The sequence below is a fragment of the Poecilia reticulata genome, chromosome 20, assembly GCF_904066995.2.
Source record: "Poecilia reticulata chromosome 20, P_reticulata-male-v2, whole genome shotgun sequence".
NCBI lineage: Eukaryota > Metazoa > Chordata > Actinopteri > Cyprinodontiformes > Poeciliidae > Poecilia > Poecilia reticulata.
Window position 1 is genome coordinate 2,948,089 of NC_088849.1, and position 24,872 is coordinate 2,972,960.

The window sequence follows — 24,872 nt, forward strand, 5'->3', positions numbered from 1 at the left end:
GCACATGTGCAGTCAGCCACAAAGGCTGTGGCTGATTTTCAGAACTGCAGAGGAAAATTAGATTGATGGATAAAATTGGTTTCACGTTTGCGTATCGGTTAATCAACAAAAGGACATATAATCCGATTCCACTAATTATAAAGACTTTAAGCTTGATACCAACAACCAGCTTCACTTTGGATCCACCTGAGAAACACACCTCCACATTTAGTTTGTCTGTTTTATTAGACATAGCAATTCACAAACAGCAGTTAGCCGGAAAATTACATTCAAAGTGTGCAGCTGACCATGCACAAACACCTCACACACACAGAACTACCAGTCCATCAGCACTTTTCCATCCACAATTGATGCTTTTTTTAATATATTTAAATTCATAATCTTCCACTGGTTTACCTTCAAAGCATACACACCTCAGTTACAGGGACACTATTTTTTTTTCTTCTTTTTTACAACAACGCTCTGTACAAACGCTCGGCAACGTGTTGGAGGGCATCCATACAGCGTCTGCTGCCACGCTAGCTTAATGACGAGGAGATCCGCTCCGTTACGCGAAGGTCCTCCGGGAGGAGGCCGCAGAGTTTATGGCTAACACTGTTAAAAAGCGGATAGAACGAGTCCCTCACACAGAACCAACCCGGTTATGAAAGGCGGACATGATGCCAGGTCCTTCCTGATCCCCTCCCACCCGGAGTTCAAAGCGGAGTGGCCGTTTCTGATTCCAAAGACTGACCACGAAAGATCCAGTGTAAACACTCAAAATTCATCGACTCGCACAGACGGCCCACACGTCACCACGGCAACACTCTGAAAGGCTTTCTCTCAACCGCCCGCTCCTCACAGCAGGAATGGCAACTGAAAAAAAAAAAACGGGCAACATCTATACATCTATTTTTATTCCTAAACTCATCCCCAGATTCTTTGTAAGTGCAAGACTTTTGTAAACTGTTATTTTCCTTTTTTATTTTTTATTCCTCCCAGCTGCTTGGTCCACAGCGTCGTTCAGGAAACGGGACAGAAGTCTGTTAGGGAAACCCGGCAACGCTCTTCTTCTCCTCCTGTGGCTTCTTCTACCTCCCAAACACGCCTTCGTACTCCAGCAGGATCAGCTCCACGATCTGGTTCTGGTAGACCATGTGGACAGCGATGTTGCCCGTCTCAGTCTCAGGCCGCAGCAGCGTGGGTCCGAACACGATGGCCACGCTCTGGGTGGTCATGCGGTTGGCCTCTCCGTGCTCGATCACCCTGCAGAGGGAGGAGAGTTGGAGCCTTTCATATGCATCACTGGGCTGGTCGTCACCTATTGGCCGCTACCGCTAGCACCTTCAGGCGCCATTACTACGCAGTTAAGTCCATGAAACCATTCTGATTCAATGATGGATTATTTCTCATTCAATTTCTATAAAATATGGCTTAAATTAAAGTTGACAAAATTGACAATGTTTTGATATTTAATATACTAGATGTCAATCAAACATTTTGGTTTCTGTCATTTCTGTCAAGATGTGAGGACTAAGCAAATTTCTCTCATAGTGGTCAATAATTTAATTGTGCATAATTGGCATTGTAGGAGTCATGGCTTGTCCAGATTGAACAAACCATGGCTCCTAAACTTTATGAAATATTTCATCCTGTTTGATGATTGTGAAGAAAATCTCCATGTTCTATTAAATGAGGTAATTAGTCCAGTTGTTGTAGTTTATTGAACTTTGAGAAACTACAGGAAAGGAAAATAATGTCGGTAAAACAGGGTAGATCAACTCAAAACCACCCGTAATCTGCTTTTTCTCGATCCATGTGTCCGCTTTCATCTACACTCATGCTCGTTGCTATGGCACCCGACTGATAACTCCACCAGCTGACAGGGCAATGATTACGTTTAAGTGCATCAGGAGGAAAACACAAAAACATTTCCCTAGACGAAAAAGTAAAAATCTGAAAACACAGTTACAGTATTGTGTTGTAAAGCATGATGTCCATTTTGGATCATTAATAAGTGGTCATGTGAACACAGCGCTGCTTGACTGGCTCATTTAAAGGCCTGCTCTACAGAGAGTCGGTGTGTGAGTCGCATGTTTTTAGGGTTAACTGAACCAAAACACAGTCAAGCTAGCATAACTGACCCAATTCCAACTTTCTCTCTCTCTCTCTCTCTCTCTCTCTATATATATATATATATATATTTTTTTTTTATTAGAACAATTTACCTTCCTGTGAAATGTGCTACCCCAGAACCGTGTTATGTAATTGTCAGTGTTGACAATTAATAGCAAAACATTGCGTCTCTTTTTCAGATTCCTTGTGCCATCCTCCTGACCAACCGACTTGATGCACAGCAGTGACGCCTGTGTGGCACACGGTCAATCATGTGACGTCCAATGCAGTGATGGTGAGAACGGGAGCAAATATAGAGGTAAGATTTGTCTCCAGCGGCTTTAGGTGAATCTGTCTGACAGTTCTTTGAGTTTAGTTTAGATTTATGTAGAAAAACAACATGGCTGCCTTCACACACAGCTTCAGGGCTTTAGATGGAGCGTGGAGGCAAACAAACGCTCCGAAGCGCTGCGGCCTAAAGCACAATAGCCTTTTTTAAATAGAATCTACATCCCTGCATGCAGATGCTCAAAACAATAACATATTCATGGGAGGGAAGGGGGAAAAAAAGGCAAATTAAATCCGCCTGCCGATGTACGTAAACATCCGCTTCATGCGCTGAATGTCACGCCATAAATTTCACAGAGAAACACCTACTTCCTAGGTGCTGAATTACAGCAAACACAGCGTCATATAAATGCAAATTGGGACGCGGCAAATGTCATTGTGAGCGTCTGATGTAGCCGGTGGCTGCGCCGGGCTAAGAATACACACCGGCTGTAGCGTGTGTGTGTGCTGAGAGGAGGAGCAGCGGGGGTTTAGCCGTCTTATTTCTGACGACTGGTGTAGCTGTGGTCTGTGGGGGCGGGGCTTACCTGCGCAGGTGTCTGAACAGGGCCTGCATCGTGTCATGGTTGGGTTTTGGCAACTTCTTGATCAAGTCTTTGACTGAATTCACTCGCTGCTTATAGTCAGAGCATTCTGAAGCACACAAACAGACAAAACAAAACAAAACAAAAAAAAAAAACAGGTCAGAAGCGCCCTCTTGTGGGTACATTACCAACTAAAACGTTAAAAGGATAAACGGTGCCGAGTTCAGCTCTTTCATGATTACAGTACCTTGCTCAAGTCATGGTCCATCTTTTTTTATTGGAATGTTATCTGACTGACCAACACAAAGGAAGTGGAAGCAAAATAATCCAGGATTTTCAAAATTGCCCATACAATGTGGCACCTTTTCAACCCCTTTTAGTTTAATACCCAAAATTAAAATCCATTGCTACCATTCGCCTTCATAAATCACCTAATTGGCAAATAATATCCACCTGAGTGTAAATTAATGATTAATTATCCAGAACACGCCACCTCTCCCCTGCCCCACTGTGCAACATGGTGTTAGCCGCATCATTCTTGGGGAAGCTGGTCAGAGATGATGGGAGGATGAATGGAGGGAACGCTGATGGAGACTTAAACTGGGGTGGAGGTTAACAGCCTAAACATACAGTAAGAGCTGGATCAAAGCATATTTATGTGTTAGAGTGGCCTAGTCAAAGTGCAGACCCAAATCAGAATCTTTTCTCATCCAATCTAAGTGATATTTCTATGTGCAGGTAGACGTTCCTCTGAAGACCTGCAGCTTTAACTGGTGGTTCTACAAATTTTTGACTCAGGACCTGGAAACTAATCCAAGCCACACTTTTCAGACTTGTACTTGGTAATGTGCTTAACATAATGAACTACTTTGTCAGTCACATAAAATCCAAAAACACACAATGACAGCTGAGATTGTAAAGAGAAAACATTCAGGGACGGTGAAAATGCGCCGAAGAAAATATAACTCGTGTTGTATTTTTGGTCCCCAATTTAACTAAATCTACTGAACTATGAGGTGTGAAACCACCCTCAGAGTATCCAATGCTGTTATAAGTCACTTACTGATGGCGTTCACAAAGTCGTTGAAGGAGCCGTATGTGAAGAGAGGCTCAGGAAGCTCTCTGAAGAACATCTTGAGCGCGCCGGTCGTGACGTGGATGTCCTCCCACTTACTGTCGTTCAGGTCCACCTTCTCATCTGACACAAGGAGGAAACGATCAATAAGCCACTGATCCCAGGCAGGTTCTCCACAGCACACACCAGAGGTCCGGTGGAGCCGCACCAGGCCTTACCGTGATTCACAGCGAAGCGGAGCTTCTGGATCACCGCCAGGTTCCCACTCACTCTGTACAGGCCGTCAACACTGAGACCTGCACAGGTGGGAGAAAGAGCAAAATGTGCTGAGTCATAATGAACCTACTCAAACACTGATCTGCTTTTCATCCTGAAACAGAGAAGCGGCAAACTCCTTCATCCAGGAGCATTTTGTGTGAAGTCAACAGATTTGAAAAAGTTAGATATTAGCAAGCCACTAGATCTTTGTGTGTTTCCTGATGCTGTATAAATGTTACAAATATCTCATACTGAAGTTGTGTTTTTTAGATGCTTTTTTAACTCAACATACTGGGATAACAGAAGAAAAGGAAAAGAAAAGAAAAGAGGTTAAAATGGATTCTTACTGGGTCAGAAGTGCTCAGATGTTTTGAATTCTGTTGTTTTGAGTTATATTAAAGAAATGTCCATTACTACACCCTAGACAGGTTACACTTCCTCTCCAGGTGTGGTGCGGCCAGATTAAGGAACAGTCAGATGAATTCTAGGTGGCACTGTGTGTGCGTGGTTTAAGGATCTAGTCCTGGCTGACTGTACCTGTGTTCTCCACATGGTCGATGCACATCTTGACGAAGTTAGGTACCGACGTGCTCTCCCGCTGACACAGACTGCTCAGACTGCAGCCAAACACCTGGTCTGTGGAGAGAGAGACAGTAGCTTATAGCGGTGGAAGTGGAGTATGCTGGTTCTGAGAACGCATCCTGGCTGCTCACCTTTGATGTACCCTTTGTCTCTGACTGCCTGATAGGTGGGTCGCCTTATCAGGAACTTCTTCAGCTTCATCCTGGTTTTTTTCTGGTCTGATGAGTCCATACTGATGGAGTTCTTCATCACTGAGGAGGCATAGGAGGGTGGAGACACACGGTGTCAATAGGAGCAGTTTGTCATTTGGGCAGTTGACATCAGAAAGAAGAGTATAATAGCACAAAATATTTAAAGAAATGTGCCATGAACAAGTTTTCTGTTGCTTTCATATATATTCAGTCAGTGGGGAGTTTATCCCGCCTTCTGTCCTGCTGCTCTGCAGGTTCAGACGATGGGACAATCCCACTGGTCTTAAGGGCTCTGGGAGGAGCCAAACTACGGCAAGAACCGATTTTGATCGGTTCTTGCCGTCACAGTTATGTGACAAATTTTTTTAAATTTTGTTCTCTGCCACACATGGTCCACCTCTTCTTGTCACAAGAACTTTTCTGCCCCCCTCTGTGTGATTGATCAGAATTTTGTGGGGGTGTTTGTTTATGCAGAAAAAAAGTCCCAAGTACTCAACTTCCAAAAAGCTGGTTTTTCAGCCAGAGAGTTGGATGGATAGTTTTGAGGAAGAATAGTCAGAGGCCATGATGCTGTATAGATTCTGTACTGTTGGACCAAAACATCAAACTCTTCCCACCTTGGTTCTGTTCTGATGCATGTTTCATTGGCAATTTTTTTTTTCCAATAACATTGAAAAAGGAGATATTGCAGCTCATTAATCATTATTTCTTCCTAGGAACTTGTGAACTCGCAATAGTAGCTCCTCTCTGCCATGATCGCTGCTTCCTATACTGCTGTAAACCACACATACGGTATGACAAACAACATAATGTACACTGTGTATGTCCTGTGGACTTTGAACGGTGGGTGTGAAAACGGACATCAACTGGTCAACTTTTGTCCGACCTTGCTGCTGGGCCTTTCAGTTCGACTCACCTCTGTTCTTCTTGGAGTCCCGATGGTCCTTCTCTTTGTCCTGTTTCTCAGCTCCCGGAGACTCGGGCATGTCTTCCTCAATGGCTTCATCAGACTCCCACGCCTGGCCCACAGGAGACATCAGTTTTTATTTGAGCTGGTGTTCACTGCGACTGAAACCTAGATTCAGGTATGAGTAGCACTTACATGAGTGTTGATGGTCTCCATGAGGGCCCGGTACCAGTCGTTGATGACGCTGTCGATCTCGGACTGGATCAGCAGCTCCATGCCCTGACGGGTCTTCAGCTGAAAGAGGGAAACCGTCGCACGTCAAAGCTGGATTTCAGACACAAACGAGAAAGTGGAATCTGGCGGGTCCTGCTACGGATACCTCAATGACGTGTTTCTTGCTCGATTTCTCCTTGGAAGCCCACTCCACCGATGCTCCACGCAGATCAACCGTGAACTCGGGCTTGGACTGGTTGCTGCCAAATTTCTGGAATAGAAAGTTGGGATACAGAATGAGCCAGAATATGACAGAACGTGTTGGCGTTTCCGGCAGGATTTAGTCCAGTTAGAGGCAAAGAAACGGGATGAGGGGAAAGTTTGGGTCCAAGATGGGATGCAGCTCCTCAGGGTATAGTTTCTGCTCAACATTCCACAGAAAGCAAAAGCACATCATAAACCATTGCATTACCTGACAAACAAAGCAACTTTTCCCTCCATATCTCACATTCACATTTATTGTTAAAGGGGAAAAAAATCTACAACACCACGCATTTAATAATTTGGCTCACAAATTAGACCAATTTTCTGTTGTGATTTTACCATTGGACTGTCTTCCACATGTAGTTAGTGTTTGTTAGCATACATCATGCTCTACACTGCTGCACTGCCTTGCAAATCCATTCCCAGCCCAAGAACATTTTTACATTTTGTCACCTTCCAAGGAAAAACTAATAGGTATTATTGGGATTATTTGTTATACGACCAACACAAAGTAGAGCACATTGTGAACTGGGAGGAAAATGGCTTTAATTTTCTTTTAGCACTTGCAAATCTGAAAAGTGCGCCACATATTTTATTCCCAGTCCTTTTGTCTGAAACTTCTGAGTCAGGGGTTTCCAAACTGAAGCCCAGGGGCCATTTGCAGCCCTTGGACTGATTTTTTTTCTGCACGCTGACCATAATTCTGTGGTATTAGATTATCCTTGTTTGTTGTTGCTGCTGCTGTTTTATAAGAATGTTTTGATTGTAAAACTTTGAGATTTCTGTGAAAGCATGTCAGAAATAAAATGTGTCGTTATATTTATTGATACAAGAATGGTATACATTTGACCACATTGAAGACTTTGTAAGATGAAATGTTATGTACAACACAAAGTATTATTTTTTTAATAATCAGGCTACTTGGTTTTTGTTAAACTTAATAGTAAGTAGAAGCACAATGTCTAATTTTACTTAGAGAGCAGATATGATCGTATCAAAGTTAAATTGTAATTAAACTCAGTTAAATGTAACTATTGTTTTTTTTGGTGTTGCTGAAGAAAGACTTCCATAAATCCAGGTTTTGTTGATTAGAATATATTTTTTTGTTTACATAGGCCACAAATATTCAACATTCCTTTTACTAAGGTGAACCTGTCTATGTTTTGGTTCTACATGACTACATCATTTCAGATCATTGTCCTTCAAAATAAGACTACTTGTTTCACTGAATTATTTCCTGTTTAGTTTGTCACCAGTCTGTCCCTGCAACAGACTGGCCACCTGTCCAGGGTGACCCCGCCTCTCGCCCTGAACGTTAGCTGGAAATAGGCACCAGCAACCTTCCCAACCCCACTAAGGGACAAGGGTGCAAGAAAATGGATGGATAGTTTGTTGGTGAGCAGATAAAAAAATATACTAAAATTTAAAAAAAAATGTTTTTGGCATTTTCATAGTCCTTATGGCAAAAAGCTTTAATTTCATGCATCGCCTTCCTTCTACTTCTCAATGATGCACCACTTTGAATACATATTGTTGTGAAAAGGTGACAAAATGTGAAAAGTCTGAGCGGTGTGAATACTTTTCCAAAGCACTGAGTATCAAGCCAACTGTTGGTCTCCATCTGCAGGAACCATTTACTAAACATGACACCAGAAGCCAAGAGAAAAAACCTCTACAGGTGTTTTTCTCTGCTTTATTCCAGTAACTCGTGAACCAAAGCATGACCAGTGAGCTTTAGTGACCGGGTGAAGTGGCTTTTAAGAGCAAACACTGCTGTTCAAATACCAGGTTTATATGCTTCAAATAGATGAGATTAAGATAAACCACCTAAACAAACAATGTGACAGTTATCCAGTGCAATTTACAAAAAACAACCAAATCTCATTAAAAGAATAAAAATATGAACATAAAAAAAGTCGTATTAATTAACTTGCTTCCCTTTATCTGATGCTGTATAGAAGAACCTTCTGACTCGGTTTCAGCTCTCAGTCTGCTCTGGTTGAGCACAATCTCACTTTTTGACTTGACAGCATTGGTCTGCCTTCAACGGTTCCAGATCAGATTTTAAGAACATCCTGTCCACAATTCTCTGTTGGAGATCCCACTGATTTACCAGACTTTGGCTAGGCCGTGACATACTTTAATTCAAACGTATTCCATCTTCTGCTTAATCTTTGCAGGAGACACCTGAAGGTTTTGACTGCTGTGTGGAGCTATTCATAACAACACAATAAGACCTTTTTGTGTCATGTTACACGGCCAATAAGACCGTGTATTTTGACCTTTTACGGTCAAAATACATCTTCAATTTTCTAATCTTATTCAGCTAGAGGGTCTGAAAAGTTGCTAAATATAGTAACAAAATTGCTAAGTTGGCAACATTGGGGTGACTATTGTTAAACATGTTGATATGAGCTGGTGGGGGGGTCTGTCAGTCCATCCTCTCTCATAGAGCAATAGGGAACAGTGACTGATTTTCAGGGTAGATAAGATCAGTGGACAAGATTGGTTTTTCATGTACTTGTTGGATAGTCGCCCAAAATCAAGAAAATTGGAGCAGATCGATCAGTGCAAACCCAGACTGGGAGAATACTCCTGACTAATACTGCAATATAAAGAGCTTTGGATTCCTTTGTAGTCTCTTATTTTGTAGTTGCACTGATTTGTTTTGCACAAATCGGCAATCTCGAGGAAAATCTCAAATTCATCACTTGAACACTCAAGAGAACCGAAAGCTGAAACTGAATCAAAAGCTGCTTCAAAAGAGCATCAGTTGAAGGATGTGTGTATTTTTTGCATGAACCATACAGGATGTTGGTCCCATCACATGTGGAAACACTTTATAGATGCCATTAAGAGCCACTGCGCTTCACACTAAGGTTAGACAGGTGTTGCATGCCTTGTAGGGCTCTTTCACTTTGTATTAATGCATTAGGGTAATCACAGTCAAACGAGATAAAGCCAAGGGCCTCAAACAAACAAATTAATCCATTTTAGGGAGGGGGGCCATGACACACTAAGGGGGACACAAGGAGGCGCTAATTCATGCTGAGATGGGGGTGGGAGGGACATACGGCAACAGCCGTCACATAGGAGACGGCGGGGCGGGGCTTGACCGAGCGCTTCCAGCTGCTAAGGAGAGTGAGGAGCAGCTCCGGGATGGAGCCGCTGCGGTAGTACGACTTCAGAGAGGAGAGGAGAAGAGAGGCATGAACAGACGACACTGCACAGCAACAGACGGCTCAAAAGACAGGTGATTACTCAGAGAGAACCAAGAGAGCATCGTCACAGAGACGAACGGCCACGGAGCCGCTGAGGTGAGCTGACGGTTACGTACCCAGCTGGTGCTGGCGCCCTGGCCCTTGGCAAACAGGAGGGAAGAACCCTGCAGCACGGTCCAGGAAGATGTCCAGTTCTTCCTGTCAGACAAAACAACAACACAGTACAGTACTCTGCCCTGCAATAGCATTCACACCCGCTGAACTCTGCTGCATTCTGTCATGCCACAACCACAAAACTTAACATGATGCTGTCACCGCCTGTCCAGGCTGTTTCAGGATGATAATCAGGCCTTATAATCAGCTTTGGTCTATTCTTCCACGTTTCCCCACATATCACATGAAATCCCCAACACAGTCCATACAAATGTGTGTTGTAGCATGACAGAATATCAGAAAGTTCTAAGGGAGTAAAACTTTTGAATACTTTTCTGGGAAACAAACATTTGTGTCCAACCTGAGCTTCTTTCCATTCTCTGTGATTTTGGTGACATTAAGGACTCCACACTTCTCCGAGGGCTGAAGAGGAACAAACAGAAACAGTTCTGGTGTTGACATTTATCTGGTCAACACCAGATAAATGTCCTGACGCTTTACAAGCTCAAAGCAAAAGCATGCAGGGTTTCAATCTGGTGGCGAGGCATGTCATATCTGATTTCTACCAGCAGGTGGCAGTATTTATAGCTGCGTTAGCTGTGAGAGCAGCATTAGGCTGAGTTAGAGATCTGATCAAAAAGAAGGACTAAATGTACATTTTGGACTCAATAGCAAAATGTACAGTTATATCTGTCATATAAATATTGTATTTTTTAAACTTTGAAGTTTTAGTTTTGGTGCTGACACTTAATATAGTTCACCCAACAGAAACAGAAAGTCTTTGTTAAAACTGGTTTCTATTTTCCACACTATAGTGATCCACCATAACCTGAGGAAATACAAACAGCAGTTTTTAAAATTATGGGGTAATTTGTTAAAGTTGAGTCACTGACATCTATCAGTCTGGAAAAGAAAAAAAAATCTGAGTTTTGGACTCCAGTGAAGGACAGTGAGAGTCATTATTTACGACACAGAGAATCAGTGAAGCTTCCAAACAGCATGTGACAAACCAGAACTACTTTAAGAGGGCATCAACGATTCAACCATTAGGTCACAAAAGAAGACAGAATAGTGTCTGAATTTTTCCTCAACACAGAAAGCACTCCTTGTTCAGTGTTTGTTTCTGTTTAGTGTGTATATGCCGTCTTCTCAAATCCCCTGTTGGTTGTGGCGAACGGTCGTTCACACTGAGCCAGGTCCTCTGAAAACTGAAACCAGAGCACCACTAAAAACATTTGATCCAATTTGAATAATTAACTGAACTTGACTGCATTGTTTAATAACAGGATCAATCGGGATCTGTCCGTAAAGTTTACTTTCTCACAAAGCCAAGCTATTCTGGAAAACCTTTTCTTTTAAGTAAATGAAAACTGTTTGCATTTACTCAGGTTATCTTTTTCTTGATAATAAAAAGTGTGACAACATATCAGAAGCAGAAGTAATGTAGGGGGCACTGTAAGCGTTTCTCTTTTCACACAGAACTTCTCACCGTCTATAGTTTCTTGGAGTAGAAGCAGCCATTAAGCGATTAAGAGATGATGTTAGCCTGGATGCAATTAGAGATGTGACATGCAGTAGAGGAGACGTGAGCAGTGAGAGTGTATGCAGTGAAAGCCGGTGAGGTGAAAGCGGATGCAGTGAGGGCAGATGCAGTGAGGGCAGATGCAGTGAGGGCAGATGCAGTGAGGGCAGATGCAGTGAGGGCAGATGCAGTGTGCTATGAGAACGGGGATACTAACGGTTGAAGGGTGTTTAGGAGATGATGGGCAGGAGTCAGAGTCTGGAGAGCTCTGCTTGGGCGCCGAAGCACACTCCTACCAACACAAGGCACATCATGATGAGAGGCTAGAAAACTAGCAACCGACTAGAAGACAGAATGGTGTGAGGTTAGTGAGGACGAGAAAACCTGGAGGACAATCAGGACTTGTTGTTATTCAGGGTAAAGAAAAGGAAGGTTACGGTTTTAAATGAAACAATGTGAAGTAAGAGAGAGATAATGTTCTTTTCTTCTGCGCAAGGATTTATTAAGCAACTCAGTCATGTTTGCTGCAGAGCCTGAATGCATCCTGCACTTTCATTTGTTCTGAAAACACTGAATTAGAATGAATGAGCCGTTAATAACAGGCTGAACGCAACCAGTAGCACAACTAACTTAAACATTTAAAGAACCACCATCATAAAGAACCTGATGATCTATTTAACCAGGTGGCACACAGACAGGAAGGAGCCGTCAGGAATCCTGTCTGGAGTCATTCCAAACACAACATGAAAGCTAAAGAGATTACCAAGCTTAGCTTCATCACACTCAATGACCAACCGCCATCAGTAGTAGAAAACGAAGGACTGAATATTAGCAGCCAAGGCTACAGTTTACCCTCTAGGGGAGAAATGTTTGTTTACTCTAATCTGCTTTATTTATACCTTAACTAATTGCTGCTACAGGAACCAGTATTCTTAATTTGTGCTGATTTTTATTTTCTTTAACCTTTATTGACAACAAATTTTCAACAAAATTAAAACATCATCCAGCAGAAAACAGAGAAATATTATAAAACAGAAAAAAAATAAAAATAAAAGCATCGTTTTTTTAATTTGGAAATAAATAAATCTCATCCTTCCTGGGGATCTGTTCTGGATTCACAAAATACCAGCAGTCAACTTGGAACTCTTAAAGTTGCATATTTGTTTACACTGTGTGTTTATCCTGTTAACTGGACTTCCTGTTCTTCCAACTTTCTTTTCTAAACTTATACTTGACTCAAGTTGTGTTTTTGAACATACCTGCATACATTGGTACAAATATAAAATCTGTATCGATAGATAGCCAGATGCAGATATCGGTATCAGAAGTGAAAAGACATGGATCGGTGAATCCCTTATTGAGACATAACGCAGTGTTTTTAAACGTCAGCACACTACACATGATCACCATTCCGCCATCTTTACTTGGTGTTATTAAAAAGCCAAACATCTTGTTCTTTAGTGCAATATGTCATTCATCTTCACTTCTCCTAATAATTTCAAACAGGCTGTAAAATGAGAAAACTGAACTCAGAGTCTAAACGTCTGATGTGAAAACAGCAGCAGTTCTCAGATTCTGACCCTTTGCGACCCCTCCACCCGTTACCTTGTCGTTGAGGTCCAAGACGTAGGTGCTGTGCCTCCACTTGGTGAGGACGATGGGTTCTGGCTGCTTCCTTTCCAAACTCCGACTCTTAGGAACTTCTCCAGAGAGAGGGGAGATGTTGTACTGCAGGGATGTAGAAAACAGTTTACAGCTCTTTCAACGTTCACATAAAGTTTCCTCCAGAGGGTTCCAGCTACCTTACCTCTCCTCTAAGCACCCACAGCAGCATCAGACACATACCCAGAACATCACCATCCACAGGGATTTAGTATCGTACTCTGAATGTGAGCACAGTCACTCTACTGTTTGTTAAATTGGCCAATCAGAAGCTCTGCTTGATGCCTCCAGATTAGCAGGGGTGAAGACACAAATAGCCCACCCCAAACTACTTTCTGTGAACTTTAACCCCTCATCCTATTACAACTCTCTAAACGGATCCACACCCGCAGGGGGGAAAACAGGGATAATGATGTAACCGTCGCTTTAATCCACAGGAAGTGAAGCAGCTGGTGCTAACGAGCTAATCTCACCTTTGGCAGCTCCCACTCTGACCTGGATCCGTCGACGCTGTAGTAGTAGGGCCGGCCTTGCTCGTCCACGTGTTTGACCCACTGCGGATACAAACATCACTCAGCGTCCGGGAGCAGCGACAGCAGGAGATAACGTTAAGCTAAAGGTTAGCACGAGCGCCTGTATGCATGCAGAGTGTCCCACCTTCTCCTGTGTGTGTTCGGACACATAGAGGGTGTGTCCGTGTTCGTCCAGCTCCTCCGACCAGCCTCTAGGGGGCGACCCATACTGGCTGTCCGACTGGCTGGAGTGTGTGCTGTGGCAGTTCTCTTCAGAGGACAGCAGCTGAGCAGGACGAAGGAGAACACAAATAAATGGTAACTGGAACAGGAAGTGAATGTGATTGGTTGATTTTTAGACATGAAGGTGAAAGGTCATCTTTAATTCTCATGTCGGTGGTCAGATTCACAGCTGAGTGAAGCTATACACCACCTCTACCTTCAAATCGAATTAAATTGGTATCAAGCATTTGTGAAGCAAAAAAATGTTCATTTGTGCCGCTATCTATTTAAAAATATTTGTAAATGTTTCCAAAGGTCATCAAAGGTCAACCATCCCCACTCCCCACATCTCCATTTTGCATTTCGTTTGCAAAATCAAACAAAATGCAAAATCAACTGTGCTACAAAAAGTTTAGCTGTACAAACAAAAAAATTATTTACATCAATTTCGTTGAATTTTGCTAATGTCACCTCTGGAAACTGTTTTAAACATGATAACGGCACAAATGAACATTTTTGAAGCACAAACGCACAAAAGCATCACAGTTGACAAACACCATATTTTGATTGATTTTAGTTGACCTTGGGATTTAAAACCATAATGAGAATAAAATAAGTCAGTTAAATATGTAGTGACAGGGTTAATGTCATTCTTGTAAAACAGGCTAATCATTCTATGTGGATCTAAAATGAAAAGAAAATATGAGGATTCAAATTAAAATTGGTCTAAATTGGGAATTTACAAATTACCAATCATGTAACTGCTTAAAGGGTGTCAAACAGATTGATAGAATTAAAAAAAATAAATCAAGTTCTATGTGTAATTGTTGATCCAATTGTTGTTTAGACTAGATAATGTCTAAACATTTCTCATAATCATAATTTACAGTTTTTGGTTTGAGACAAAATAGGGTTGTCTTTTATTACATGACTGGAACATATTACAAGGGATCTTAATTTAACACGTATCATTAACTTTTCACACTATTGATATTTTACAAGCCTTTAGTGTAGCGGGTTACTTCTTATTAAACGAGGACTATTTGGTTGAATTTAATTAAAATACAAAAGATATACCAACACTTAAAACAAGCAATGTTATTTTTGACGGTTGAAATGTACAATGTGTTACTTTAAGCATTTCTTTAACTATTATGAAGAGGAGAACCTAAATAACAGATGTTATTGATATACTGATGCTCGGCTTAGTATGGGAAAAATGCCTGAGATATGAGGCAATGGTCTTCAGCTTCAAGGAGCAGCCTTTAAAAAAAAAAAAAAAAGAACATTCTGTTTACTAATCAGATGATGAACAATCTTAAAGAATCTTCCTTGCTCTCCTCATCACCTGTGGATGCTGCTGTGTTCCCTGCCTGAGGTCCTTGACTGTACGGTGTATCACTTCCAACATAGAGAAGGGCAGTGGTAGTGATGGAAACCATTACTCTCAGTTGAATGTCCACTTAATAAAATGTAAGAGAAGACTCCGGGACGAGCCGAGTTTCCTGTGTGGGTTGGTCTCTTATTGTGGACCACCATGTCTTTGGTAAGTCTGGTGTAGAAGCCAAAGGGGTGTTACAAGGGGTGAAAGTAGGGGGGTACGGTCGGGTACTGCGTACCCCTAAAAGATTTAGCGGGGGTACGCAGTACCTGCAAGAGAGGGGAGCGGCTGTCTGCTGTAAAAAATCAATGGGTTCACTGTGCAGCCGTGAGAGCACCCGCTAACCAACCGTGACTGGTTAGTTTTTCAAGAACAATCTAAAACACGACTTAATCAGTTAATAAATAGCTTTTTTCATACCGTTTCTGAACAGTTTAGGCTTTTCTTCCTGAATTGGAAGGCCTTTAACACTGTAGCTGGATCACTAATGAGAAACGTTTCTGCCACATCTCTCACTGGTTGGGATCAGAACAGATTCAGTTTCAGACCCATGGTGACTCACGTCTCCACCAGTTCTTTATTCTCTCAGTCATCTCCAAACCTTTCATCATCCCAACACTTTTACTCAGATCAACTCTCTCTTATCTTTATTTCTGTCACCCTTTAATTCCTCTAGTTTTTCATCCCGTTCCTTGAAATATTTCTGTCCTTTTTTTTCCAGCAGTTTGCAATTGAACTAACCAAGAACTGTCAGAAACAAAAAAAAAAACACAGTTTTTTGAAAACTTGACTGACAAAGGGAATCTTTTCCAATGATTTTAAAGCATCTTATCCAGGCAGGATGCAGAGGAAGAAGGCCATATAGTCCTAAGAAATAAAAATCTGCTGAAACGTCACAAGTTGTTGTGTGGGAGAGAGTAAGGTAGACAGGTGGTTAAAATTGCAGTAAAAAAAAAGGGATGGAGGCGAAGTCTGAGGAAATGACAGGAACAGTGAATATACTAAAAACATCTCAAGAGCTCATAATTGGACCAAAATAATACACTGAAATGCAAAATCTCCAAAATGCTGATCATTTATTGACTGTTTTTTTTTTTCATCAAAAACCGATGTTGGGCTAAACCTCCTTTAAGTGAAATCCTGCTGCAGTGCGTCATTACACCACATGGGGGCAGCGTTGGATGATTTGTCAGGAACAAACAACCTGACAGGAAGCCATAATTTCCCCCACATCAAAGGTTCTCTCATTTCCTTCCAGTCAGTAACCACAAAAACATTTTTACCACAGAGTTTTCATCTAGAAACATGAAAAACTTTGTCTATAAGTAACCGATATCTCTGATGTATATTAGACATACATTTTGAAATGTTAATATGTGACATTTCACAAGTCACATTACGGCCACACATTTCAATGTTGGTGTAATAAATGTGCAATAGAAAGTTATACATTGTTTCCACAAACAGATCTGAGAAGTGTGGCTGAATGTTTAGGGTCACTTTTGTCTTGAACAGTACCTCACTCTCCGCTGTGCCCTGGCTGTCTCCGCGGATGCTGCTGGTGCTGCTGCAGGCGTCTCTGGAGCGCGGAGGCTTCCAGGTGCGCTCGCTGTTAGCCCGGTTGTAGTAGAAGTACCTGCCGCTCAGGTCCTTGTGGGTCTCCCAGTCGCCCACAACGTGGAGCGGGGAGCCTGACGGGACGGGCGGCAAGCTGGACTGGGAGATCTTTAGCTCCTGGAGGTTGGTGTAGACCGGCGAGACGGAGCGGCCCGGACCCGTGGGAGACGTCGTCTGATGAAGGAGACGGCAGAACGGGGGTCACACATTGATTTTTGTAACGGTTACAAAACAGATAAATTGTCACAGAATATATTGCGATAAATTATAATATTGTTGTTTTGAGACCATTTTCAAGTATTATAATGGTGGCAATGGCATAATAATGAAAGAACACATTCTCAAAGATCAACAAACTTTAAATTATTATAAACCTTTAAAACTGGAACGAGAAGATATTTTAATTATTAAAAATAAATAAAATAACAGAACCAAAAAATAAAATTATCAATCACACCACACCAGCAACATACAACTTCAGATCTGATCAATGGTCAACAGTTGAGTAACATTGTTGGAATTAGAATAAATAAGTTCTTATAAATGAAAGAAGCTTAACAAATCCCCCAAGTTACTGGGACTTTTATTTTGTCTGCTTTTTATAGAAATCTCCCAGCATCCTTTGCTCTGTGCCGATGATCTTGTTGTCTTTACAAATTATTCTGGACATTTCATTTTTGTCCTTTACTCACATACATACATCCATATGAGACACACATGTTAAATGTTAAAACATTTTGATGTGGGGTCCACCAATAAATTAGGCAGCTGAACTTCAGCAGATCTCAAGTCCTGAGTTAAAGAAAATGAGAAAATTAGTTATTTGTTGCAGTGAATGTGCCACTACAGATGGAAAGAGGATCAACTGTTCAACGTCTTATTTTGAAAGTCATGGAATGGCATGTGGGACGGCCTGCATGGCAGCTGCTGGATAACATCAGGCGCCACATGTGGCTCTCAGAGCGCGTCTCAGTCCAGCTCTGAGCGCCGACGCCACATGGTCTCAGTCTTTAACGTGTCCAGTCGTATATCTATCAGCACAGAGAGGTCGAGCAGACCGTGGTATTTTAATAAGGGCAGCTTTTAAATGTGAAGAGTTCCAGGCAGAATAAAGGTTTACAAATTGCTTAAACACCAAAGAGCTAAAAGAAACGTGTTCGATCTAATCCCACAAAGCAGAGGAAGATTTAAGCTCAACTTAAATTTAGGAATAACTTAACATGTACCCAGCAGCGTAATGCAGACTTAGTGACCATATTTAGACATTAGATAGAATCTTTTTAAACTCATTTGAATAATGAACTGAACTTATTGTACTGTTTGTTAATGAGAACCAAGTGGAATGAGGTTGAATTGATTTTTTTTTTTTGTGAATGTCTCGAGACAATATTCGTTTTCAATTGGACTTATATAAATAAAGTAAATTGAATTAAGTATGTAGACCTAAACTTCAGATTCAAAAGATTATAATCTGACTTTTTTAGAAAAATGGGACCAAGAAGTATAATCTGTGCAAGCCAAACTGACCGATTTTGATTTTAGCCAATACAGATATTTATTTGGTCTAAACATTTGCTAAATATTCTGATAAAGTCACTACATCACCTCCCAAAAATCTCTGTTAAAGGCAGACTGTGGAGCAGGTGTTTTAGAACCAGCAGGGTGCAAAGAGGATGTCAGCAGATATAGTTGCATACAAGCAGGAGACAGAAACCTTGTTGTCTTAGCAACTGTTGTATATAAGCATTGCCTAAAATTGAGAAATGACATCCTGTGAGGGAGATGAAGACATAATGTCAAAAACAAAAGAAACATTAGCATGTTTTGCAGCAAAGCAGAAGTAAATAAAATCAATGGACTGTTGAGGACAAATAAAGTCTCACTGCTTCATGTTCTAGTGTTTGAGACATTAAAGAGAAACGGCATCCGAGGGTTTTGCAGAATATGACTGCATGGAGTCAGCAGTGCGTACACAGAGACGCCTTTCTAACATTAATGTCAGAAATCTGCGTTTCCATGGATATGGTTCAGAGTATTTTGGCTTCTGGAGCGTTGCCGAGTTTCCAACAGGAGCTGCATTTCCATAACAAATGTACACAAAACAGTGAATTTTCTGCTAATTTTGAAAAAAAAAATAAAATAAAAATTGTGCAATTGTGGTTTTTCAGTTAAATATAAATGTATATATATATTTTTAAATCAGACCTGAATAAGTTTGTTCACGTGATAAGTCATTAAAACTAGCCGCCTAGCCGGCTAGTTTGTATATCTAGTTTGATGACTGGAAGAATGCATCCGGTCATCGTCTTCTTGGTGGTTTACGCCAGCGGCCACATCCGGCTGGGATCAAATGACTCGTGTGACGTGAAATAAGTGTTTACATTGCAGTTTTGCAAAATAAACCAATTTTGATAGGGCCACAAAAAGACGTCTCATCCCATCGAAAAATTAGAGTAATTTTGAAACTCTTTCGGTTAAGCGAATTTATTTTCGTAATTCCAATCTGCGCAATTTTAATCCCAATTTTCATCCTGGGCGCCGAGTCGGCACCACGCCTTCACTCTGTGGTTTGTTCCAGGCGAGGAATGTTTGGAGGCAAACAGACTCCAGCCGGGAGGAACATCCACTGCTTTCAGCACACAGATTGGACTTCCTGTCGCTTTTTGGGATAACGGGAATATTTTCCCACACGAATGATCGTTTCATATCCTGCACACATGCTGGAGCGGAGCTGAAGGCCTGCTGTTTCCACTTTGGAGTCACGCCGCCTCTCTCTGTGTCTCAGACGCAGGACAGAGCAATGCGGCAAAGCAAGGAGATAATGGTGTGGGCTCGTGCTCAACCATGAGCGGCATGCTGGCGTTTCAACTTAGATTAAAATAAAATGTGGAAATGATCAAGTTCGAGCGCAGAAGAATGAGGAGTGGGGCCTGAATCGGTTTAAGGCCAAACAAAGCTAATGTAGAATATTTTTCAGAGCAATTTAAAAGTCAATTTTAGGCACGGCCGAATGTGTGTGCAGGAACAAAGCACTAATGTTTACAAGCACGCCATACCACATGTGTCCACATGATTTCAGCTCATAAATTAGTCATGCTGCCTTTATGGTGGGGTCTCTAAATGCATTTAATATAGTATTTAGGCTATTTTGTGCTGCAAAAACATTAAATTACTGGATATAAAAGGAAACTCAGTGAGACTTAAGCAGTAGTTGTTGGCATGGTGGGTGTTCTGTTCAGGTCTGGTTCAGGTGTAAATGATTCCATTCAACCTGGCTTTTAGTAGGGCTTTTATCTAAAAACATGCACTAAAACATGCACTAAAACAGGCCTGCTTTGTATTTTTAGTTGGTCTGGTCGATCACTGATCTTATGTTTTATCTGCCCATATCAATTTTAGCAGATACACCAAAGATTTACAACGGTGATCCTGGTAAAGATTCACGGTCAAAATAAGTCTGACGAGTCTGATGAGGTTTTTTTTAAGTTTAAGGTTTAAGGTATATAACCTTTTTTTAAAATTGAAATTATGGATGCATTGATTGTAGTTTTCTTGGCCAATACCGACCGTCTCTATGCTTTACAATCCATCACAAAACAGAGTAAAACAGGGTGAATATCAGACAATGAATGATTAAGACGAAGAAAAAGATGTACATGTGAAAAAAAAGTTGATATATACATATGTAAATTAGCCATAATTTACATTATGTATTCTGTTGTTGGTGTATTCTGTTAAACACCAACAACCAGAATACAGAGCTGAGTTTAGAAAGCACCTCTGGCCTCTGATGCTTGGAATCAGATTAGATGAATAGAACAGAAATATTATTTATTGTCCTACAGTAGCAAAAACTAGTTGTAGCAAATGCTGACTGTAAAAGAAAAGGTGCTACAAATCTCTTGATGGTGGCAACAATTTGAGTTTTTCGGAGCACAAAATGTAGTAAAATGACAGAATTCCACTAATCTTGCACAACGCGAAGCACAGCCCAAATGGGAAGTAAGGAGGAGATTAAAAAGCCCAGAAAAATTCAACATCTGCAAGCTGCAGGAAATCCTAAACTACGTGGAATGTTTAGCAGAAACAATAATGCAACAAGAAGAAAAAACTGAGAGATACAGAGTTACAAGAAGAAGAAAAATAGTGTAACAGAACTGTTACCAAATGATGCTCCAGCGTATACTTGGAGTGGACGGAAACCTGCGGTGACAACACAGTGATACTAGGCCCAAAATCAAATCAGAAAGTCTGGCAGAAAAAGAAAGTTAAAAACAGTAACAAAGGCCGAAGCGTTTCTACACAAACGGCTTCAATTAGTTTCAGGTTGCAGTCGATGTATAAATAGAAGGCTGTGTATGAGCAAAAGAAGTCCACACCATATGCTGAGACCATCTGACACTTGCGGGGAACACTTCTCTAAATGAATAATTGATGTCAACATCAAGTGTTTCGCTGGCAGACTGTGGCCGCCTTAATTCTAGCCTGTCAGGCCTCAGTTAGCAGCACATAAATACTACCTGGAAAACAATTTAACAGATTTCAGAGATTCAAAGGCTTTGCTGGCTGCAAGAGGTGGAAAAAAAGTTCTCCAACCGGAACGGCACAGAGACGTGACTCCTGAGGGGATGTGGACTGGTTCTGGATCAGCCTGACAAACGCAGGGCACCAAAGCACACTTCCAATCTGGCTAACTGCAAACACAAAAGCATTTCTATGCATCACGGTTGTCACCTTGCATGCCGGGCTGCACACAAACACGTCGTCATCATCCTCCCCTGCTCTCCGGTAGCCCCTGAACACACTGAGCGCCCGGCGCATGGCGATGCTCGGCGGCCATCAAACGAAACGCGAACACGCTTCTGTTTTCTCTAATGCTCTGAAATGTTCCGGGTGAGGAGGCGAGGAAACTCTAAACCTCGTTGCGACAGCGGCTGAGGGGAAGAGGATCTCATTACTTCACACACATATTTAACACAAGAGGAAGTGGTGTTGCAAGGTCCCTTTATAAAGACGTGCTGGCAACCCACTAATCACTAATATCACTGATATTGTGCTGTTGTTGTTGACCTTAGACAAGGACTATAAGAGAGATTGTGAAACGACGGTTTTCAGAAACAAGGATGCATATTGAGAGAGGTAGACATTAGTTTACCACCGACTGAAATAAAACTTGAAAACTGAAGTAAAAGAATCAGTTGTCTGCAAAACGGAAAACAGAGATGTCTTCTAACCGCTTCATTTGGACAAATTGGTATGCTTTAAGGCCCATTTACACAGAATATTCAGAAATATTATCACAGTTTTGTTTTCATAATGTCATGCACGCATCCATCCCGTCATCCAACCATGCATCCATCCTATTATCCAAATATGTGTCCATCTATCTCTTCATCCATCCCATCATAGAACATGGTATCTTGATTGAGTCGCTGCCTGACCAGATCTCTGCCCGGAGCATCTTCCTATAGGCAAACATTAAGAGGAGAACAAGACGTGTCAGAAAGCTTCGATGCAGTGGACGGAGTCCATCGGCCCCTGACAGGTAATTAGAACCTGAGCGGACCTGAGGAGTCAGGAGTGGAAGAATAAATGAGGGACGGATGGAACGATAGAATGAAATGCGCCGCTCAGTACATAGTTTAGTCTTGTTTTCAGCAGCAGCATGCCAGCATGGCCATGACCAATCATTTTCAGACTTCAGGTCGGTGCAGGCTGAACTACATTACAGCACATTATGTGAGTGGGAGGATGTGTGGGCACACCCTGCATGGAGAATGTAAAAGCAGATGAAAACAAAGGAACTGACTGGTTTGTAAATGGAGCAATGAAGGTCGTTGTTCAGCTCTCTGCATCCCTGATGCTTACCAGGTTTGCCTCGGCCCATTCAGAACTAATGACCCTCTGCTGCTGTATCATCCCCAGAAACCACTCCTCCAGGCGGTGCACAGTGAATTAAACCATAAATTATTCTGTGTGGAAAAAAAAGGCACAGGTCAGAGTGAGGGCAGCAGGGTGTGAGAGGTGCAGTTCCCAGTTACTTCCAGCAGGTGGTGCCCACAGAGCGGGAGGCGGGACAGAGCGGGGCTTGCTGGTAAGCAGGTGGAAGTCTGCATGTGATGAATGTGGCCATGAGGAGAGAGGAGTGGGAGGGTTTCCTATCGGTGTGCGCATGACAACGGGCCCTGCAGCGGTGCAGGGGCCACTGCCTGCTCAGCTGAACGCACAGAATCCAGTTCTGTGCTTGCTTAGATTTTTTATAACACCGAAACAGAAAATCTCTCATACCAGGGCGGAGCCTAAGTGCTGGAGGCAATGTGGAGACGCAGAACCCAACCACTGGCATATATTTTGGGACTGTACAATTATAAAACATTACTGGGAAGAAATACACAAAAATCTGGAAAATATCTTGAATATAAAAATACCTTTTAAATTTAATATTCTTATTCTAGGTGACACAGAAGGTCTACCTAATAACGCAAAATATCTGTTTTAAATATTAAACACGGCATGTAAAAAAAAACTGTCACCAGACGCTGGCTCCTCCCTGAACCTCCTACTGTAGAAGAATGGATCGAGTGTGTTAATGAAATCTATCAGATGGAAAGATTAACATTTCTAATTCGTTTTCAAATGAATAAGTTTATCTTCTTGTGGTCCAAATGGATCTCATATGTCAACCAAACACAATATTCACTAAATTGATGAGAATTTAAAAAGAAAGGCTTCATCCTTCAGGAAGTGTCCATTTCCAATATACTTAGTTACATACATAAAAGTATGGCTCTGCAAAACAATACTCCCTTGTTCCCCTTTTTGTTTTACTGTTTGCTTTTTGTTGTTTTTTGTTTGTTTTGTTTTGCTTTCGCAAATGGAAATGTAAGGAGAAGAAATGTATTAGATCACAGACTGAAAATGTGCTTTTGTAATCTTCTCAATAAATAAAGAATTTTAAAAAAAAGAATGTTTTAGCTACAGATGCCAATTTTCCAGCACTTCCTAAAGGAATACCATTTCACTGCATTTTCAGCCAAATAATTTTTATTTTGTTATTTTTCAAAAGGAAATGAATTCTTTATTTGCCATTTTTATATATTTCTAAAATAAGCATTATATAAACATTGTGTAAAATTAGCTTAATTAGTCAAATGAAAAATCTGCAGGGTGTGATGATTTTCTTTTATCCCATTACCCCATAAATCCTTGGAATAATCAATAAAATACATGACTACAAAGATAATTAGCTGCAGTCTAAAATTACTGTAAACGATGAAAACTGCTGGCAGCATTTCAAAGCTTTAGAAAATTCAGAGATTGGAAATCGGCTACAAAATTATGATCAGTGCTTCTCTGATCATTTTCATTAGACTCATGTAGTTCTAGATGAACTGAACTGTAACGTAGCACCTTTAGTCTTTAGGCGCACCGATGCCATTTTTTCACTTCCGATACCAATATTTTTGGTTTAGTATTGGCCAACACCGATCCAGTGCAGAAAAACAAGAAACAGTGCCAGATTGACTTCAAACATTTTATATTTGTTTTTTTTTATCAAATAAATTACAGATTTATTTGATAACTCTGCACAGCACATTTATATCCACCAACAGCTTCACAAGCTGGTCAAACATGTAAAAACTTTAATTAGTTCTGTCAGTGAGATTAGGAGAACAGCCAATAGAAAATAAATAATAAACATAAAAAATAAACTGCAACAAACCTTCTTTCAAATGGTTCAGAAAATGCTATTAAGAATTGTAAATATGATGCAAAATAAAAAATAAAGCATGACGTCCTCAGAGCACAAAGCATAGAATTAGACTGAATAGATGTGCGCTTATGGATCCGGCACACTGTCACGATATCCGATCTAGAATGATTTTCAATATTGGGCCCGATAGAGATAATATCAGATCAGTGTGTCTCTACTTTAGTGAGCGTTCTAGTTAAAGCCTGAGCCGTGGTGTGTGTCTCTGGGTGTTGTGTGTAATTGTATTTCACAAAAGCAGGTTAGTGGAAGCGTGCCACAGCGTGGTGACTGTGCCCGTGACCATGGAGACACTCGGCCAATCTGGCAGTCACACTGAGGAGCGTTTGAAGCCAGGCTGCGAGGGGTGTGTGTG

General features: G+C 41.4%; 1 protein-coding gene and 1 long non-coding RNA gene across 6 annotated transcripts in view; one reads left to right on the forward strand and one right to left on the reverse strand.

The window, feature by feature from the left end:
• Positions 1-206: 206 nt before the first annotated feature.
• Positions 207-24,872, reverse strand: part of arhgap12b (Rho GTPase activating protein 12b) — a 59,130-nt gene continuing 34,464 nt past the window's right edge. The window contains exons 1-18 of one of the 5 annotated variants that reach the window (XM_081601497.1): positions 21,481-21,632; positions 16,648-16,920; positions 13,672-13,812; positions 13,488-13,568; positions 12,958-13,080; positions 11,570-11,644; positions 10,192-10,253; positions 9,794-9,875; positions 9,531-9,638; positions 6,359-6,463; positions 6,175-6,273; positions 5,989-6,091; positions 5,013-5,132; positions 4,837-4,935; positions 4,260-4,337; positions 4,030-4,164; positions 2,970-3,075; positions 207-1,245 (exon numbers count right to left, since the gene is read on the reverse strand). In XM_081601497.1, coding sequence (XP_081457623.1) covers positions 1,071-1,245; positions 2,970-3,075; positions 4,030-4,164; positions 4,260-4,337; positions 4,837-4,935; positions 5,013-5,132; positions 5,989-6,091; positions 6,175-6,273; positions 6,359-6,463; positions 9,531-9,638; positions 9,794-9,875; positions 10,192-10,253; positions 11,570-11,644; positions 12,958-13,080; positions 13,488-13,568; positions 13,672-13,812; positions 16,648-16,920; positions 21,481-21,567 — 2,052 coding nt within the window. In that variant the 5' untranslated portion in view covers positions 21,568-21,632 and the 3' untranslated portion in view covers positions 207-1,070. Of the gene's footprint in view, positions 1,246-2,969; positions 3,076-4,029; positions 4,165-4,259; positions 4,338-4,836; positions 4,936-5,012; positions 5,133-5,988; positions 6,092-6,174; positions 6,274-6,358; positions 6,464-9,530; positions 9,639-9,793; positions 9,876-10,191; positions 10,254-11,569; positions 11,645-12,957; positions 13,081-13,487; positions 13,569-13,671; positions 13,813-16,647; positions 16,921-21,480; positions 21,633-24,872 lie in introns of those variants that run through there. The other 4 variants (XM_081601495.1, XM_081601496.1, XM_008438433.3 and 1 more) reach the window with 4 other exon arrangements.
• LOC103482335 (uncharacterized) lies at positions 1,255-4,237 on the forward strand. Its single transcript, XR_536436.2, has 3 exons — positions 1,255-1,345; positions 2,295-2,413; positions 4,151-4,237. It is a non-coding gene; the product is annotated as an uncharacterized LOC103482335 (long non-coding RNA).